The sequence below is a fragment of the Palaemon carinicauda genome, chromosome 40 (assembly GCF_036898095.1).
Source record: "Palaemon carinicauda isolate YSFRI2023 chromosome 40, ASM3689809v2, whole genome shotgun sequence".
In the NCBI taxonomy this organism is placed as follows: Eukaryota; Metazoa; Arthropoda; class Malacostraca; order Decapoda; family Palaemonidae; genus Palaemon; species Palaemon carinicauda.
Window position 1 is genome coordinate 57,429,391 of NC_090764.1, and position 20,000 is coordinate 57,449,390.

General features: G+C 34.1%; 2 protein-coding genes across 8 annotated transcripts in view; both read left to right on the forward strand.

Moving 5' to 3' along the window:
- norpA (no receptor potential A) overlaps positions 1-20,000 on the forward strand; it is a 753,920-nt gene that overhangs the window by 71,366 nt on the left and 662,554 nt on the right. The window lies entirely within an intron of this gene.
- LOC137632047 (THAP domain-containing protein 2-like) lies at positions 7,654-9,314 on the forward strand. Its single transcript, XM_068364023.1, has 2 exons — positions 7,654-8,180; positions 8,398-9,314. The coding sequence occupies exons 1-2, from the start codon at positions 7,889-7,891 to the stop codon at positions 8,631-8,633; spliced, it is 528 nt and encodes a 175-aa protein (XP_068220124.1). The 5' UTR covers positions 7,654-7,888; the 3' UTR covers positions 8,634-9,314.

Below are 20,000 nucleotides of genomic sequence, written 5' to 3' on the forward strand. Positions count from 1 at the left end.
GCGGTAATTTTTCAGGTCTTTTGTGTCACCTTTTTTTGTGAATTAGTATATTGATAGGTTTTCCAAGCTGTAGGTATAGAGCATTGTTGGAGACATTTGGTGTAGAGTTCAGCAAGTTTTATTACTATGAAATCTCCTTCATCTATTATTTAATCAATTGTTTGGACATCTGCTGCTTTCCCTCTTTTCATGCCTTTTCTTTACTTCTCCTACTGTTACTTTTGCTACTGGCTCAGGTATTTCATCATTTCTATTGGTGAAATTATTTCTTTTATCACTATTGTATAGCATTGTATAGAAATCCTCTGCATTTTTTAATCACTCCATCTCTATTGTGGATAATATTTCTATTTTCCTCCTTTAAAGCAAACATCTGTTGCCGCCCTGTTCCGAGTCTTCTTTTCATCAATTTGATGATTCTTCCTTTCTTTAGTGTTTCGTCAATTTCGGTCTGATTATGTTTACGATTATCTTAGGTTTTGAGTAATGCTGGATAATATGATCATTGTATATCAAGAAGTACAATACGGTTGTTTTCAATTCACACTTACGCAAGCGTGTAAAATTAACCTGTAATTTCACAGTGGCGTTGAGCACCAAAGCATTTTAAAGGGAAGCTTTTGATTATCGCCGCCAGAATAACATGGAGACTGCAGCTTTTTATCAATTTTGCCCTGGTGCCGTTATGATTTTTTTTTTTTTTCCAGCTAGATCCATTCATGGTCTCCATGACCGCAAATTAGCGTCTATATTTTTATTTTATTTTATAAAACTCAATTCCGCGGTTTTATTTCTATCAAACTTATTTTTCAATACCAAATCTATTGCTCCATATTTGTGTCGATTCTTAAAATATTATATATCTCTCATTGGTACTTTGTTTCGTCAGGCCTGGAGAGTCGCGAATATTTGGTTGCAAAATCGGCCAGCCTTTTGACATATTAGGAAATCTATATAGTCCGGGGGCCAAATAAAAAAAATGCAATTCTGTTGCTCCCCTTTGTAACTTTGGTTTTACGATATCAGCAGGTTCCTAGGTCATATGAGAAATCATCTTAGCTTCCTGTCATTGGTACAGCCTGGGAGGTAATATTTACCAGAGCCTTTTGTAAGCAAGGGATCGGACAAAAATCTTATTTTATAGCTTTACATTGGCCAGATCGGAAGACTTCACTTGGAGTTACAGGGCACCTCAAATGGTAGTATATATATACAATCAAGTATGCATGGATATAACTGAAACAAAAAAGTATTTTTTCATTCATATGAAAACTATTTTTATTCTACCACGTTACTCTAGATTTATTTATGTTTTCAGTTTAGAAAAGTGTGCAACAAATTGAAACTTATAATATGTCATACTTTTTTAGTTTTAGGCTTATGACCTATACCAAGTGATTTTCCGAAATTATAGTGCCATTATAGTAACTTTAGATAATTTTACCTTGTTATGAACACTGTAAAAAGAATTTTAAGATGAACAGATGAAATTATAATCATACTATATACAATCACAAAAACGTACCTATAATGCAAGGTCACGTCTCTTACATACTTTCCTAAAGCACAGCTTGACGAATACATGTTCAGATTTTTGTTTTTCAAGTTTTCAGTCTCCATCACTCAAGTATTGGTCCTGTCAATGTTCTGATTGTTGTTGCAGTCAGTGCACCAACAAGCATCTGTGCACGGCAGAGCACTCTGTTGGCATGAACACTTGCCACCCATGCAGTGATCTTTTCTGTAGTTACAAATTATTTTGGAGTTGGCTGTTGACCAATCCAGTGAATCGAGATGTTGCTGTCAATCACATCATAACAATGGCCATCTGGATTGGCATACTATCTGGACATCTACATCGAGAGACTGATGTCAAATTATTTTACTCTCAAAAATAACCTGGGAGAGGATGGGAGTAGCAGCATCAGTGCACATTGCGTGGTGCACTGTAGGCATTACCAAAAGATCTTGAAAAGTTCCTTTGGCTCGTAGCTGCACCTGTTTTTCAGCCTTCTACTTTGCTACTACTTCCTTTCTTCCATCTTGTTGTGCAACTTATTTTAACTCTCTCTTCCCCCAGTCTCGCCTCAGCACTAAATAATCTTCTCGGACACTTGGCCAGATAACCATGACTCCTATGAATTATATCAAAGGAAATTTGAGAAAGGCGACAACCTTTTTTTTCAAAGATCAGAAAAGTCTTTAACTTTACTTTTCCATGGGGGGGGGGGGGGGGGGGGCTCGTAAAAGTAGGTCATATATCGGGGGGGGGGGGGCCCTCGTAAAAGTAGGTCATATATCAAAATTTGCTTCTTTTGTGGCTTTCTATTCTTAGTTTCAACTTCATTTCTCGTTTTGTAAAGGTTCATTGTTACGGGGAATTGTATCTCATTTCCTTTTCTTGACTTTTCGAAGCTTGATCTTTGGCCGTCTTAATGTTTAAAGGAAATAAACCGAACGATAAGCCAGTTCAAAGTATTTATATATATTTTCCCCTTATTTATTCACTTATAAAAGCTGGCAGTTGACCTTGTATAAATGAAGGGTGAGGTGAAAGATTTCTTTACAGCCTTGGAAGTTTTTCGGAACCTATGTCACATCGAAGAACATGCTCAGGAGATGTGCATTTTTCATAGTCGGAGGGAATCTCACTTTTAAGGTTTAAAGGTCACCCATGAAGGGCAGAGGCAAAGGACAGTGACAATGCCCAAGAGACTGACCATATATAGCCTACATATGATCAGCGCCCAACCACCCTTTCCACCCAAGCTAGGTCCAGGGAAGGCTAGGCAATGGCTGCTGATGATTCGGCAGGTAGACCTATTGGCTCTTTCAAATCCCCATCCTTAGCTAACAAGGATGGTGAGGTTGCAGACACTACAAGAAACTATCGAGCTTGAGCGGGTCTCAAACCCAGTCCAGCAGATTTCGAGGCAGGGACGTTTTATTTCATATTATTTTTTTACCATTTTTGTTTAATTAAAACTCATTGTGATGAAATAATAAAAAAAAAATTAATTATTTTTTTTAACTGTTTGCAATAATGAAAAAAAAAAGTTGGTATTTTTCTTTGTCATACTATTGAATTGGAAATTGACACTTTTTTTTTCCAAACTCTTCATCTCGATTAAACACTTTTTAGGTTTTTGTCTCTTTTATTAAGATATAAATAGGCATTTGTATTAAAGTCTAACCTTCGATAGAGCGAAAACTTGCAATGGAAATATTTTTTTCCATTTGTTCCTATGGTTTCGTTGCAAGGCCGGACTTTTGATCATTTCTTTTTGCAGTCATGTCTGATGTTCGCTTTAGTAAAAAGAGATGAAAATAGAATAGATTGGGGTTCTGTAAATATACATTTTGCACTTTTTACCGCTTGACTTTGACTTTTCCTTCAAAATCAATAAATTTACAAATATTTTTATGGAATACATGTAATAATTAATTTCTGAGATATCGACATGTTAGATAAGTTCTTCAACTATAAATCACTAAGGATTACTGATTATTAGTGTTATCAGTTGACCTGTACTGTATATGAATTCTTTAAGATCTCGGGAAACACACTGAACCATGAGATATGTTTTTGACGAAACTGCATCATTTTGTATTTTCACTTGTGTTAACTTTAAGACAAATACTATCTGATGTCTCTTTAAATTTCTTGGATTCACGCTTTTTGGATGAGGTTTTTTTTTTTTTTAAATATTGTGAAATTAAGGTAAATCCTACTCAGACGGTAAAGTCAAATATCTTGAAAATTTTGTGATAGGCCTAGTCATTAATTTATTCTAAAAATTATATTGTGTTTAGCGCGTTTTGATTTCTTCCAGTAAATCCCTGAACTTTTGAACTAACCTCTATATTACAATTTTCTTCTTCTCATTGTTATAATGATTATTTTTATTATTATTATAGTTATTCTTGTCATAATTTTTCATTGGAGGAATTCATATCAATTTTAAGAAAAGAAGCAAAGAATTTTGCCATTAGAAATACCGACCTTCATGAGGTATTACATTTGATCTTCATAGCTGAGCAGTGCTTTCATGATTTCTTGGATTGTTCATCTAAATGTTCCAATTTGGTCTTAGTGTATAATACTGTAGATTTACGGGTTTGATTTAACGTAAGATATCAATATACCTTGCAAGAACCTGTAATATTAACTTGTTTAAGTAGATCAATAAGATCTTGGAGCTTTTCAACTGATGAATACATTATATTTTTTTTTTTTTACTCACTGAAATTTTATTGACGCTGACTACACTACGCAAGGAGTATTAAACCTTCTTGACACCACGTGGGATTATGAAAGACTAACAATTGAACAGAAATGAAATATTAGTAACTTTTCACTTTAGCTTTTGTTAGTATTGCTTGTCAAATTGTAAATGACATGAGGAACAGAGGACATATTTAGCAACGTTAGTATTGCTTGTCAAATTGTAAATGACATGAGGAACAGAGGACATATTTAGCAACCTGCCCTTTGGCTATTTTATTATTATTATTATTATTATTATTATTATTATTATTACTTTGAAAGTTTGCCTATTTCGATTCTTTTACTGTCGTACCTTGCTGAAGCTTTCCTTTCGACTTGTGTTATTTTGAGTAAAATTTCTGTATGCTTTAGAAAATATAGGAAATTCTAGACCTTTTATAACAAATGACGATTTTTGATTTCTAATAATTTGGGATCCTGGGATTAGCTTTTTACTGGCAAGGGAAAATATAGTTCTTTATTTCTTGTTCTTTGCATTTACTTTAAGAATTCTCTCTCTCTCTCTCTCTCTCTCTCTCTCTCTCTCTCTCTCTCTCTCTCTCTCTCTCTCTCTCTCTCTCTTTGTATGCTCGTTCAGTTAGCAATCAGAGTGACCAGTGCCATATAATTAGATTCTCGAACCCAATGTACAAGGGCAAATGGATCCTCTCTCTGAAATTCAGTATGCCTCTGCTAACCTAAACGGCAAATTGTGTACCTGACTGTTGCTCGACTGTTGCGGGTTGCAGATGCGAGAAAGATAAGAGGAGAAAAATTAAACAATAGGTTTTAATGTACATATCTAATCCTCACTTTTCGGTATGAAACTATCTATATGCAATTTCTCTCTCTCTCTCTCTCTCTCTCTCTCTCTCTCTCTCTCTCTCTCTCTCTCTCTCTCTCTCTCTCTCTCTCTCTCAGGCATAAACAAGCAACCAGGTTAAATATCAAGTTTGTTTAAAGGTTTTCAAGTGATGGGATAGAAATGGCGCCAGGTATTATGATTGGGATTTAAATAATCTAGGATTTATTTTTAGCATTTTGGTAATAAAAAAAAAAACTCAACAGTCATACATCTGTTCGATTATATTTTGAATAAAAATGAGATTAATCTCTTTTTAACTTTTACATGGGATGAATCTTCCTATCTATGGCCAATGGTTGAGAATCAAGTTCGTATAATCGCTTGTTTTATTTGGTTCTTGTTCCGAAGTTGTATAGAAGAGTTAGGTTTGTCTTTGTTTGTGTTGGATTTCACGTGTTTATTTTGCCTTTTCATATTCAAGCCAGTCATCTGCGTCATAGGACTAGAGGTGCTTTAATTTATTTCTGCTATATTAAGTGAAGGAAATATCTGGATATGATAAGATGTTTTTTTAAGATTTGAGTTCCGGCAAGGATCCTTAGTACATCGTTATCTCCAGTCTTCAGGCGAAGGAATTGCGACTCCAAGACCTTTAAGCTTTGTATTTTATACGGAGAATGTATACATTGCCTTGGTCCTATGTAATTTTTCCGGTTTCGAAATATTTGCTTTTTGGAGGCTACCACATCATATAGTTTGCAGTTTCTTTGTTGGAGATTTATATCTTGTCATCCTACATATGTATCTTTAGCCTAAACCTTTTTTATATTATTAATTCATAGTGTATCAGTGATACCCTACGACTAATAATATACACTTTAAGGCGCTCTTATCCCAGTGTGGTTATTTTTTTTTCTTTTATTTTTTTTTGCATATTAAGGCTGTACGTTCTCTGACACGGACTGTATGTCTAAGAGGAGGTTTTTAATCTTGAAGGAGTATTCAATGGTCTGAATCGTACCCCAAGGTACAGAAGACTATCGCACAAAGGTTGTATGTATCTTTGTATAACACAATGTTTCCAATGGACTTGTGAGCTCTAAGGTGGGCAGTGAATCCCTTTTAGTCCTACACAAAGTTTGTAAATTTTGTCTTATACCGATCGAAGCGACCTACCCATACGGAAGTCGCTGACCGACTGAATAGGCTTTCATCAAACTGGGGTTTACAAGTAAGAATATTGAAGGCATCCTTGTCTTTACTTCGGGGCAGCACATTCGGTCGTTAGTCACATTTTTCAATTTCGATCTTCCTTTTACCTTCCATATTACCGTCCGTTAAAGGTATTATTATAGTCTGCTTTAAAGGTAATATTGGATTATATACTTGTACACTTACATATCTAAACTCATGCATATATATATATATATATATATATATATATATATATATATATATATATATATATATATATATATATATATATATATATATATATATTTATATATATATATATTTATATTTATATTTATATTTATATTTATATTTATATAAAAGCAAGGGAAGGAAGAGAAGGCAATGGATTGAGGAGCTAAGCAAATTTCCTTGTATAGACTGGCATAGAAAGACCATAAACATACGAGATGAGAAGGACATGTCTGAGGCCTTTGTCTGCAGTGAACTAGTTACGGCTGGTGATTTTATATATATATATATATATATATATATATATATATATATATATATATATATATATATATATATATATATATATATATATATATATATATATATATATATATATATATATATAGATATATAGATATATAGATATATGAATATATATATGTATGTACATTGCATAGGTGTGTGTTTCCAACATGAAGTCTTTTCCCGTAACAGGACGTGGATCTAGAAATAATGGAACTGCACCGCAACATTCTTACTTTCACTTCTGCACCCATATGCCGTTCCCATCAGAATTTGTGAATAATAAAGGTAGTAAGATCTTTTATCTCGAAAAAGGAATTTGAAATGGCAAAGCAATTTAAAATGGAACGAGTTCTCTACTCTGGTTACTACCCAACATGGTCGACAAATGATAAGGTTAAAGTCAACAAAACTAAAATGTTAAATTTCCCTGTGTAATTGAACCCCCACAATTTTGATTGTGGGGTGATCTCACTAATGTTTGACCCAAAATTTATGCATATATATTTACATATATGTAGTGTGTATATATATATATATATATATATATATATATATATATATATATATATATATATATATATATATATATGTATGTGTTTGGAATTGATATTTTTTGATGAAGGAAATGTCTTGAAGGAATTGTTGAGATAAAGGGCAACTAAATGTTACTGAGCACAACTTCACTTAATATGCTAGGAAGGCTTTATGTTATTATTTGTATTGAGAAAGTTACAGATTTTTTAAGAGTAAAGAATGGAAGAACAATGTGGATTCAGGCAAGGAGGAATTTTTTTTGAGAAGTACCGAAGTAAAGGAAAAAGTGCTACGTGTCAATCATAGTCGTAAAATAGAAGCATCTTATCAAGGTCTATAGAATACGAGGTCTCCTCATCCCTGGTCCAAAAATTGACATTTCTGCGCAGGTGGATTTCGTGACGTCACGACCTCCAAACGGACGGGTGTTACCTACAGTTAATCGGAAGTGGTCGTTCAGTAGTCTTGAACAGGCAAACAAAGTAAACGGGTCAGGGAATTGTCTTGGTCGTTGATCTAATTCTTGAAAGTGGTTGTTTAAATTTTAACAACAATATTCAATTAACAACATGCCCAATAACTGTGCTGTGTTTGGATGCTTCTCAACCAGAACGAAAAATCCAGATCTTATATTTCATTCATTTCCAAAGGACAGTGAAACTAGGGAAAAATGGGCGCACCTCTGCAAACGGGCAGATCACATAAATGTTGAGAATGCACTTATATGTAACCGGCACTTTGAAGCGGATGTCTATGAAAGGAATTTGATGTACGAATTATTAGACAAACCGGTGCCTCGAAATCAGATGAAAATGAAGAAAGGATCAGTGCCAACACTCCATATGCCAACAACAGAACACGGTAAGAAACTGGCTAAAAGACAAAAAAAAAGATTTTTAATTTTAGCAGTGTTTAATATTTTTATATTTCATATGAGCACGTGAACAAATAACATGTAGGCTTAGTGTATCGTTAACGTATTTTCCATATATAGTACAGTAAATCTTGTTCCACTTTTGAGAATATGTAATTTTCATATCTTATTTTTTTTTAAACTAATATAAAATTCCTTAAACAGATGAGGTCGATTTGGGATCAAGATTGGTGAGAGCTGAGAGAAGAGGTCAAAAGCGACTTGTGTGTGAATTATTAGCAGAGGAAAGTAATCTTGGAGGGATGAAATGTGCCCAGGAAGTTGAATCGGTGCCATCAGAGGAAGAAATGAAAATTGCTATTGAACTGTTGAAGAAAGAGAGGGATGAAATTAAACAAATGTGGGGAAAAAATCAATGGATGATAGAGAGGGAGGAGTAGGAATGTAAAGAAAAGAAATGGGAAATTGAAAAGGCCACTTGGCATGCTGATATGATTAAATGGGATGCAGAAAGGCGAAATTGGGCAGAAGAGAAAATAACTATCCATCATAAATTCTATAGTGCTTATGAATCAGCAATTACTACAGCAAAGAATAGTTTGAATAATTTTTTTCCCCTACTCAGGTAGAGCATCTTCTAGCTGGAAAAAAAAACTAGTTTCTGGAAAGAAGATGATATAATTAAGGCTCTCACCTTGAGAAGCTTAAGCCCTAAAGCTTACAAATTATTAAGAGAGCAGTGGAACTTTCCTTTCCCTTCCTCAGCAACTTTATGCCGTTGGTTAAATAAAATACTTGTGGAGCCTGGTAGTTTGCAATCAGTTACTAATTTCTTAAAATATGAATCAGAAACCATGACACAAGCCGAGCGAATATGTGTAATTTCATTTGATGAAATGAGTATTTCAAGAGTTTGGAGCTATGATAATGGTACTGATACCTTATATAGCCCAAAATCTAAAGTACAATGCGCAATGATCAGAGGTATCATGTCCTGCTGGAAACAATTAATATATTTTGATTATGATACTGACTTAACAAAAGACGTTTTGTATGAATTGATTAGGCAAGTTGAATTTGTAGGATTTCCTGTTGTGGGTATGGTAAGTGATATGGGGCCAACAAATGTAAGATTATGGAAAGCACTAGGTATCACCATGGATAACACATCATTTTGCAATCCAGTTGACATTAGTAGAAATATTCGTCTTTGCTGATGCCCCACATGTAATAAAGCTTATTAGAAATCAATTTCTAGACAAAGTTTTAAAATTAGCTGAAGGTAGGGTTGCTCATAGTGGACCAATTCGAGAAATTATAAAGAAGAGCAAAAGTGATCTAAGGCCAGCACATAAGCTTTCTGAAAAACACATTAATGTTCTTGACACCCAGCGTATGAGTGTTAAATTGGCAGTACAGCTACTTTCCGAAACAACAAGTAAATGTCTAGAATACTTCGGCAACAAAGGCATAATTGAAGATAAACACTGGAAGGCCACTAGTGAATTCATTGACCTTGTTGATAAGTGGTTCGATGTATTTAACTCGAGGGTGCATTTAGATAAAAAGCAGTCAAGGAATGCGTACGGGGTAGATTTAGAAGGACAGAACAAAATTTTGCTTGATATGATTAAGTTGTCAAGAGAAATGGAAGTAACTGGAGGTAAAGTTAAAGGACTTTATCCTTTTCAAAAGGGTGTAATTATTTCTTCTTATTCCCTAGTGAATCTTTTAAAAAAGGTTAAAGATAAATTTGGCATAACATATTTACTTACATACAGATTAAATCAAGACGGATTAGAGCACTTCTTTGGTTGCATACGTCAGATGGGTGCATGTCATCAGCATCCCTCTCCTGTTGCATTTAAACACCGGGTCAGAGCCCATCTATTAGGAAAGGAAGCAACTCTCTTAGGTTCCAAATCTAACATTCAAAGTTGTGAAGGTGTGAATGCAACTTAAAACGAATTTGCTCATTTTCTTTCCAAGGGAAATACAGTAATTGAAAATGAAGAAAATTATCTTCAGAAAGAATTAAACTTGTCTGCTATGTTGTTTTGCTTGCCAGAAAATGATTTTGAAAATCACATTGATGCTAATCTGGAAGATGAAGAAGGTTTATTAGAAGATGCAATGGAAGAAGCAGGATTACAATATGTGGGAGGGTTTATAGCTCGGAAGTTTCCTCAGTATGAATTTTTAGGCAATAGAGCAACTAAAGGGGATGATACGTGGATAGGTGCTGTAAGTAGGGATGATAGAAAACTGATGAAACCCAACGAAGAATTTTTCGAAAATCTAAAAACAGTGGAAAAAATGTTTTTGTTTTCATGGCGAAAAAACTTTGAAATCAGGGAGAAACGTGATAACTTCATTAGCTGAAATGATGTACGATCACATTTCATTACCTCAGGAAGTAATTAGGTATTTTATACGTTGTCGTACTTTTTTTAGGATTCGAATTTTGAATAGAAACATTAGCTCATCTCCGAAAGCTGTAAGTAAAATGTTGAAGTTGGTTTCTTAATTATTCATTAGTATGACGAAAGATTCAAGAGGAGCATAACCATGTTTATCATGGAAGTGGTGAAAATGTGAAAATTAAAGTTTTTATATATTATTCCTGTATTATTGTAAATAAATGTAATTAGATAAATTTTCATGCACAAAATATAGAACTGTTTCCACTGTCTGTAATTTTATTTTCCTAAGATAATAAAGTGGCTCTTAATTTGTTATTAATTATAAAGAAATTAGCAAAAAAATCCCTATATTTGTATGAATGTTAACAAGGGAGACTCGGACGCATTGGCTATTGTGACGTCATGGATTATCTCTCCCCATATCCTCACTAATCTGCGCGTGAGAAGACCTCGTATTCTATAGACCTTGCATCTTATGGCATCAGTAAATAAGGGGTATGTGGAGGATGTTGAGGATGTGGTATTCAAGAAAACTTTTAACCGTCTGGTCCAGATAAGATGGGATTTTTTAAAGAGGCTTAGGCCCTGCTCGATTCTCTCAAGTATGTTAGACCTATGGGTGGTTGCAGTGAGATATTGGAAGTTTATGATCTTAGTGAAGCTTTGTTCGATCCTGTAGACGTAGGAGAAACCATGGTATAATAGTAATTCTGAAACAAGGGTGTGGCATCTCTTCACGGCTGTGCATTATCTGTATGGATGTGGTCAGGCGAGACGTTAGGCGTAGGTTTGGAATTTATGATAAGAAAATGAATGGGAAAAAATATGCGAGTTTTGTAAGAGTAGAAAGTTGAGAGTAAATGAGAGCAAGAGTAAGGTTTTGTGGGCAAATTTAATCCGTGAAGTTGGAAAACTGAATTTTGAAATGATAAAAGGGAATGCCTCATTCGAACAAGGATTTGGAGATAAATGTGACTGATGATGGTGGCATGATGGAAAAGGTACCTTGTAATAGATGAAACAAGGAAGTTAGCAGGGTCTGCGCGAAAAATATTGTGACCCAACGTACGCATACATGAAAGTGAACTTAGATATCTGATATGAAGGTAAGAAAAGTTGAAACCATTGAAATGAATTATGTTATTAACACTTATTACTGTTTAAAGGACCTTGGAAATTTGTAAAGCGTAGAGTATGGTCGAAGCAGAACATGGGATAAAACGGATTTTCGTAGAAGAGATGGATCAGTGCGTTTCGGGATGTTTTTTCTTGTCTGTAATGAAAGAATGAGGAAATATGTTTACAATATATACAAATAAATGCGATTATATCTTCTTCATTCATCTTCAGTTACATTGTTTGAGTACGCATCAGTCTGGATGTGTTCTCTCTCTCTCTCTCTCTCTCTCTCTCTCTCTCTCTCTCACTCTCTCTCTCTCTCTCTCTCTCAACGAGTAAGATATATACATAGAAACTTGTTTTTGTGGTAAAATATCCGTTTAATTATGTTACATCTTGCCTGATAATTTTTTTTTATCCTAATGGAATTCGATTTCCCTATTTTTCCATTCTCCTTTTTCAGATCACTTTAAACTTGTGTAAGAGAGCAGATGACTAAATCATATTCTATTAAGAGAAGATTTTCATTTCGATGATTTACCTATTTCCTTTTATCTAAGCCACCAAGGCACAACATTTCTCTTGACGTCTTTGCATGGGATATTGGAATTTCCACACACTTACTCCGTTTGATACATTTTCTCTACCGTCCTCCTCCTCCTCCTCCTCCTCCTCCTCCTCCTCCTCCTCCATGATTTGACATTATTCATTTTATCTAATTTGACGCTGGTGACTGGAAAAGGGTACAGCACATGAACATACGCTACCGGGGTCTAAGCGATGTCAGGAAGGGAAGCCGATCGGGACTACGGTCTACCTCAAAGCTGCCAAAGCTAATAAGTCCTACAAAAGAAGGCTACTACGCTTACCCCATACAGAAATGGTAAAAAGCACGTTAATATAAGAAGACTGAAATGCACGTGGTTTACAACATTGATCGTCGTTATGATTACGGCATTCTTATTATCTCTTCTTGATTCCTGGGTCAGCGAGTTTTACATTTAAAACTATATTGGTTCTTGTATTAGGAAGCGCATCTTGAATCGGAAAAATGAGTACATATCCGGTATCAAACGAATCCCCTCTGTCTCTCAAGTATGTTATTTCTTTTTCGATACCTTGTATCTGGAAATCGTGTATCCGTCGTGATTCTTATTTGAAGATGCTGATTTTGAATTTGTTCGTTCCTAAGGTTCCTAAGGTTGTGGTGGCCTGGTGGTAGCGCCCGTGCCTGGTGATTGCCACACTGGGGTTCGAGTCCCTTTCAAACTGTATAGTTTCATTGGTCGTTGCAACCTCACCATCCTTGTAAGCTAAGGATGTGGGATTTGGAGAGCCTATAGGTCTATCTGCTGAGTCATCAGCAGCCATTGCCTGGCCCTCCTTCTCCTACCTTGGGTGGGGAGGAGTCTTGGGTGCTGATCATATATAATATGGTCAGTCTCTAGGGCATTGTCCTGCTTACCTCTGAATATTCCGACGTATTGGGAACGGTATTCATGAAATTTTTACTATATTTGATTATTTTTCAACTTTAGACTGGCTGATTTATTTTCATTAATTGTCCATAACCTTTAAGAGAAGTATTGGTGTTACTGAATTATATTTATTCTTTAGTTTTCATTTATTGTCCATAACCTTTAAGAGAAGTATTTGTGTTACTGAATAATATTTATTCTTTAGTTTTCATTTATTGTCCATAACCTTCAAGAGAAGTATTGGTGTCACTGAATTATATTTATTCTTTAGTTTTCATTTATTGTCCATAACCTTTAAGAGAAGAATTTGTGTTACTGAATAATATTTATTCTTTAGTTTTCATTTATTGTCCATAACCTTCAAGAGAAGTATTGGTGTCACTGAATTATATTTATTCTTTAGTTTTCATTTATTGTCCATAACCTTTAAGAGAAGAATTTGTGTTACTGAATAATATTTATTCTTTAGTTTTCATTTATTGTCCATAACCTTCAAGAGAAGTATTGGTGTCACTGAATTATATTTATTCTTTAGTTTTCATTTATTGTCCATAACCTTTAAGAGAAGAATTTGTGTTACTGAATAATATTTATTCTTTAGTTTTCATTTATTGTCCATAACCTTCAAGAGAAGTATTGGTGTCACTGAATTATATTTATTCTTTAGTTTTCATTTATTGTCCATAACCTTTAAGAGAAGTATTTGTGTTACTGAATAATATTTATTCTTTAGTTGTCTTGACATGTTGCTATTGCAGGCGTAAATTATTATTTATGAATATCAAGTATTTAGAAAACGATTTAGTCACAGGAATTCATCTATTATGGCTTCTATATAAAAAAACTAAACAGTATGACTTCCTGTTATTAGATTTTGTTCTTCAATTTTTATTATAGGAAAGTAAGCCTTTGGTAGCTTTTTTCTAAACGAATAATAGTCCTTTTTTCAGTGAGCTAAAACTATACACACCCAATGATATTAATTTTCACAGAGTATTTGTGAGAAGTGGTGACACTTGGTATTAGGAAGTCAACTGAAAGAAACTGTGTCTCTCCTGAAGAGTTCTAAACCGTAAAGGGATTTATGTTTGTAAAACGCTGAGAAAAACCAGAATCAGCCCGAGAGTTAGGTAGTCTTATGTTTCCGATAAAAGGAGAGAGTCTTCGTTCTCAACCACCCTTGTAAGAAGTACGTGAAACTTGCAGTAAGACAAGTTCCTCAATGTTTATTACCGTCGTAATAATCGTAATTTATCTAGCAGTTTTACGGTAAAGTCAAGCTTATGTATATTTCTGTCATTTCATTTACAAATAGAAAAAAATGCAAGAAGTTGGGATATCTCTCTCTCTCTCTCTCTCTCTCTCTCTCTCTCTCTCTCTCTCTCTCTCTCTCTATATATATATATATATATATATATGTATATGTGTGTGTGTATATATATATATATATATATATATATATATATATATATATATATATATATATACACAATATATATATATATATATATATAAATATGTATATATTTATATTATACTGTATATAGATACACATTTGTCTGTATGTTTGCAGATAATTTGTGGTAGCTAAAATTCAGTATATACTATTTATGAAATAATTATGAGTGTCAAGCACTGGCCAAACGCAAAATATATCAAGCATCACACATGCCAGTAGGATGTTCTGATGTGACAGACTCCAGTCTCTCTTCTCTCACTGTTGAAAATCTCTCCATTTCCGGAGCTGAGCAAGATGAGCCTCCCATGGACACGTGATCCCCAGAGGAACACACTACTGTTCGGTCTCTTCTTCGTGTAGGGCTGTTTGTATATGCATGTATTCTTTTCTACGTGTAGTTTTTACTTTCACAGAAAGCTTAGGTTGTTTATTTGAAACGTTGTCCATCCCTATTGCCATATCTGAGTACTGTATGTGTCGATTTAATTTTTGCCGCTTAATATTTAACGTTGCATTTGTGCTCTTTCTTTTATAGATGAATTAATTTACGAACGATGTTTCTTTACCTCACATACCGAGAGAGAGAGAGAGAGAGAGAGAGAGAGAGAGAGAGAGAGAGAGAGAGAGAGAGAGAGAGAGAGTCCACATTGAATGATCAAAATATGTTTCAGTATAATTTTCTTTTATTCTCAGTTCCGGTTTAGCCTTGTATCAAACCGTGCTTCGTGCTTCAGCTAGCTCTTTTTCTTATTTTCCCTGATAAATCATAGATGCAGTTCATTGTTTTACTGAAATGGAATGAGATTTGACCTGTCCATTATCTTTCATTTTGTGCAGTGACTTGCCACACCGGTTCGACTGATTTGGGAGATAATTCCATATCTCAGACATAGGCACTGAAATTATATTTTGCACACAGTCATAGTAGTGTTTTACTTTTAGTTTATCCAAGGGAGTATTTGTCACTAAATATTCCTGTTCTTTATTATTTTTATTACCAGTATACGCGACCTATCAAAAATTACGACTCTCACCACGGTATAACTACTCACTCTCCCCTCACTCGAGGGACGGGATTGTAGAGGGTGACGAAAAAGAATTATATATATATATATATATATATATATATATATATATATATATATATATATATATATATATATATATATATATATATATATATATATATATATATACACAGACACTTGCTTATTATTATATATAGGAGATTTATTATTAATATTTTTTTTTGGTTACTACTACTACTACTACTACTACTACTACTACTACTACTACTACTACTACCAAAGTTATAACGATAATATGCAGATGATGCTACTTTCTTTGACTTTATTCCATCTCCTAAATGTATATCTGGGGTTGCTGTATCCCTTAATAGAAATCTACCTAAAATTAGTGCATGGTGCAAATTATGTGGCATGAAGTTAAACCCAAACAAAACTCAAAGTAAGTCGAGGTCAGTGGCTCTTGAACATCCAGATCTCTGCATGATATCTTTTAACTATATACAACTTCTTTAAATATTTTGGGGTGATTCTTAATTGCAAATTTACTTTCTATAAATAAAATACATTCGGTCTGTTTCTTCAATTGCACAAAAATGGCTCATTGAGAAAGTCTTAAGATTTTCGGGATCAATCTATTCAGAAGAAACGTTTTAATTCTTTCATTCTGCCTTGTTTCGAGTATTGTTCTCCCGTCTGGTCTTGAGGTGCTGATTCTCATCTAAATTTGTTGGACAAAAACTTACGGTCTGTTAAATTCCTCATTTCTGATCTGGATGTTAATTATGGCACCGTCGTTCAGTCAGTTTTTATGCATGTCGCGTAAGATTTTTCATAATTCTGACCATCCTTTGCATTCTGATCCTCCCAGACTGTACGATCCTGCACGTTGTACTATAGGTATACAGTTAATTTTCAGTCATACCTTCATTATAAGGCTCAACACTAGGCAGTATTCTATAAGTTTTGTTCCAGGTGTGATCAGATTGTGGAATGATCTTTCTAAAGTTGAATCGGTGGAACTTCAGAAGTTCAGATTTGCAGCGAATTTCTTTCTTGTTGAACTGGCTGACTTAGTCTCTCTTCTTTGATTATGGCAGATCTATTTTAACCTTGTTTCTGGTCCTAAAACATTTTATATTAGTTATTAATTACTTTTCATGTTTATTTATATCCTTTCCTTACTGGGCTTATTTTCCTTGTTGAAGCTCTTGGGCTTATAGCATTCTGCTTTTCCAACTAGGGGTGTAGCTTAGCTAGTAACAACAACAACAACAACAACAACAACAACAACAATAATAATAATAATAATAATAATAATAATAATAATAATAATAATATTAATAATAATCATCATCATCATCATGATAAAACCTTGTGTACCTTTTATGTTCCCAGTTCCCAGTTCTTTATCATCATCATCATCATCATCATCATCATAATAATAATAATAATAATAATAATAATAATAATAATAATAATAAAATCTTGTGTACCTTTTATGTTCCCAGTTCTTTATTATGATATTACTCTATTTATGACAATCAGGGTCTGATTATTTCCTTTAAAGTTGAATAAGATTTCGAAGATTTGTTTTATCTCCGTTAATTCCAGCAACTTGTCTTTACATTTTTTTTTATTACATGTAGATTATTTCTCAACATTAATATTTATATTTCTGAATGTGACAGCAAGGAAAGTCACAGAGGTCTCGTCCTTTTGATTAGTGAAAGTAATGGTTGGGGGACCGTGGTTGTCCCATTAGCTCATCCGGCTCTTAATGAGAAGCTGGTTGCTGAAGAGACTAACAAAAGATCACAGATTGAGCCCAAGCCCATGATGCAGGTTTGGTTTGCTTCTTCTTTGTTTTCATTTTATTCCTAATTTTATGCCTCGCTAATTAATACTCATCCAAGAATTGTTGGCTTTTAGATTTTTTGTAACATGAATAATTTTTTTTATTTATAACTTTAATACCTTTGTTTAGATATTCTGCAATATCCTTTACTTACATTTGTATGCACACATCTACATAGGTAATATAGTTTGTATAATTACGGTAACCTGTAATGAGATCAATCAAAGGAAAACTGTTTGTATAACAATGACCCATGAGATGTACTAAACAATAGTAATAATGATGATAATAGTACAAATTTACATATGTGGTTCCTATGGCTCGGTGGTTAAAGGGTGGCTTCAGCCTCGTGCGTTTGTCAATATTATGTGTTTTTATAGGCTGGTTTCATGCACTATTAAAATATTTCATGGAAAACCTGCGTCCGGAGTTAATTATAAGAGATCATTACCAAACGACGATTCACGATCGTCGCGTAGTTTTAAACGTGATTTATACTTCACTGAAAACAGGGCATCAGTTCAGTCTCCCAAAATATTCAGGTGGTGTACAACGTTGGCAACAACTGACATAAATACAACTCTTTGAAAACATGAAACAGAATGGGTTTGTCTTGTTATGGCTTTGTGTTAATGAACAGTAATGGGGAAGACTGTACCAGAGAGAGAGAGAGAGAGAGAGAGAGAGAGAGAGAGAGAGAGAGAGAGAGAGAGAGAGAGAGAGAGAGAGAGAGAGAGCCAGCCAGCCTGCTGGATGACTGACAACCTCTTTTGATAGCAAGAACAAACCTCTCTTTCTTCTCTTAATGTGCAACAATCTCTTGTTATACCCCCCTTCCGTTCCTTCTAACCCTTCCTGTGATAAGATTCCATATGCATCCACTTTTTCTTCCTTGTCATATTTAAAATAAAAATGATAATGCAGAGAGAGAGAGAGAGAGAGAGAGAGAGAGAGAGAGAGAGAGAGAGAGAGAGAGAGAGAGAGAGAGAATCGCTAAGATAATTGATAGTTTTATCAACTTAACCATGTGGACGTGCGTACAATCCAAGGCCAATAGATACCAAATTGTTCAGCTGTTTCTCCCAGATTGCGAGTGTCTCAGGAATAGGATTTTGAACGATATATTGTATTAATAGAATCTTATTCTCTTGTTTGTTTTGATTCATAGGATAGACTTATGAATTAGTGGTAATTGTATGGGGGAAATTAAGTCATTATTAGAGTATACCATATATATAATTACATATAATTGTATATTTGTATCTGAATATATATCACGAACACGTGATTTTAATCAATATAAATATCAACCACAATAGCATTTAATATCGAATTCTACCTTTGGGAATGTATATCCATTGGAAGTTCATTATTGATAACAGCTAGTGGCTGGGCAAAGATTCGAACCTATGCCTCTTAGCCGAAGCTATCCTTGCGGGGACTCATTCCGAGCTAGTTATTTCAATAGCTCGATTGGTAGAGCATAGGTTCGAATCTTTTCCCAGCCAGAAGCTGTTATCAATAGTAAACTTCCAGTGGATATACATTCCCAAAGGTAGAATTCGATATTAAATGCCATTTTGGTTGATATTCATATTTGTGTATGGCTCTTTGTAAAGATTGGAATTTCATGGAATAAGGAAAGCGATAGATAAACTATTCATACGCCTGTCTATTGCAATTCCAGACGTGATTGCAATTAAAGCAGTTACGGTGATAGTTTCTGTGGACATTGAAATCGACCTTCCCTGCAGTTTCCAGCAGCTGATGGGCTGACAATGTTGAATAATCGCCACTGTTCAAGGCAATGAGCGGTTTCCGGCCCTCGGCAACCGCAATATTATATTCCTTACGTGCGTCGATGCTAAAGATTTTTCTTTTGAAAAAATAAGTTTTTCATGTAAAGAGGAAAAGGAATAGAGGGCTGCATGTTTTATGATAACCTCTTAAAAGTATTACAATTGTAATGTAGAGAGAAGAAATAATTTATCTATGAGAACATACTCGAGAAATGTTTAGTTGGACGCTTATCATTTATGCATGACAGGATTTACTTGAAGATTTTTTTTTTTTTTATTTTTTTATTCTAGAGGAAACAAAGTTAAACGACTTGAACTATTGATGTTTTGCGTATGTTATGGGAGTGAGATGTTTTTATTTGCGTTAGATTTCTTTTGAATTGGTTTATGTATGGCCATATTCATCCATATAGACTTACTGCTTCAGTGCGTTTGTGAGAGAGCTTATGTGTTGGAACTTGATGGTAAAATTTTACCGCATAAGTGAAAGTCTGAGGTAGAATCAAGTCTAATTTTTTAGTACAGAAAAGGCTTAGTGGATTTTGAGTTGATATTGTTAAACCTTTCAGAAGTATGAGTGAAATAAAATATTTCATTAAACACACACAAATATGTATATATATATGTATATATATATATATATATA

Bases quoted from the DNA above. Each gene is read 5' to 3' on its own strand.
- LOC137632047 (XM_068364023.1), top strand. From the start codon at position 7,889: ATGCCCAATAACTGTGCTGTGTTTGGATGCTTCTCAACCAGAACGAAA. The intron at 8,181-8,397 runs GTAAGAAACTGG...TTCCTTAAACAG, and splicing joins TATGCCAACAACAGAACACG to ATGAGGTCGATTTGGGATCA.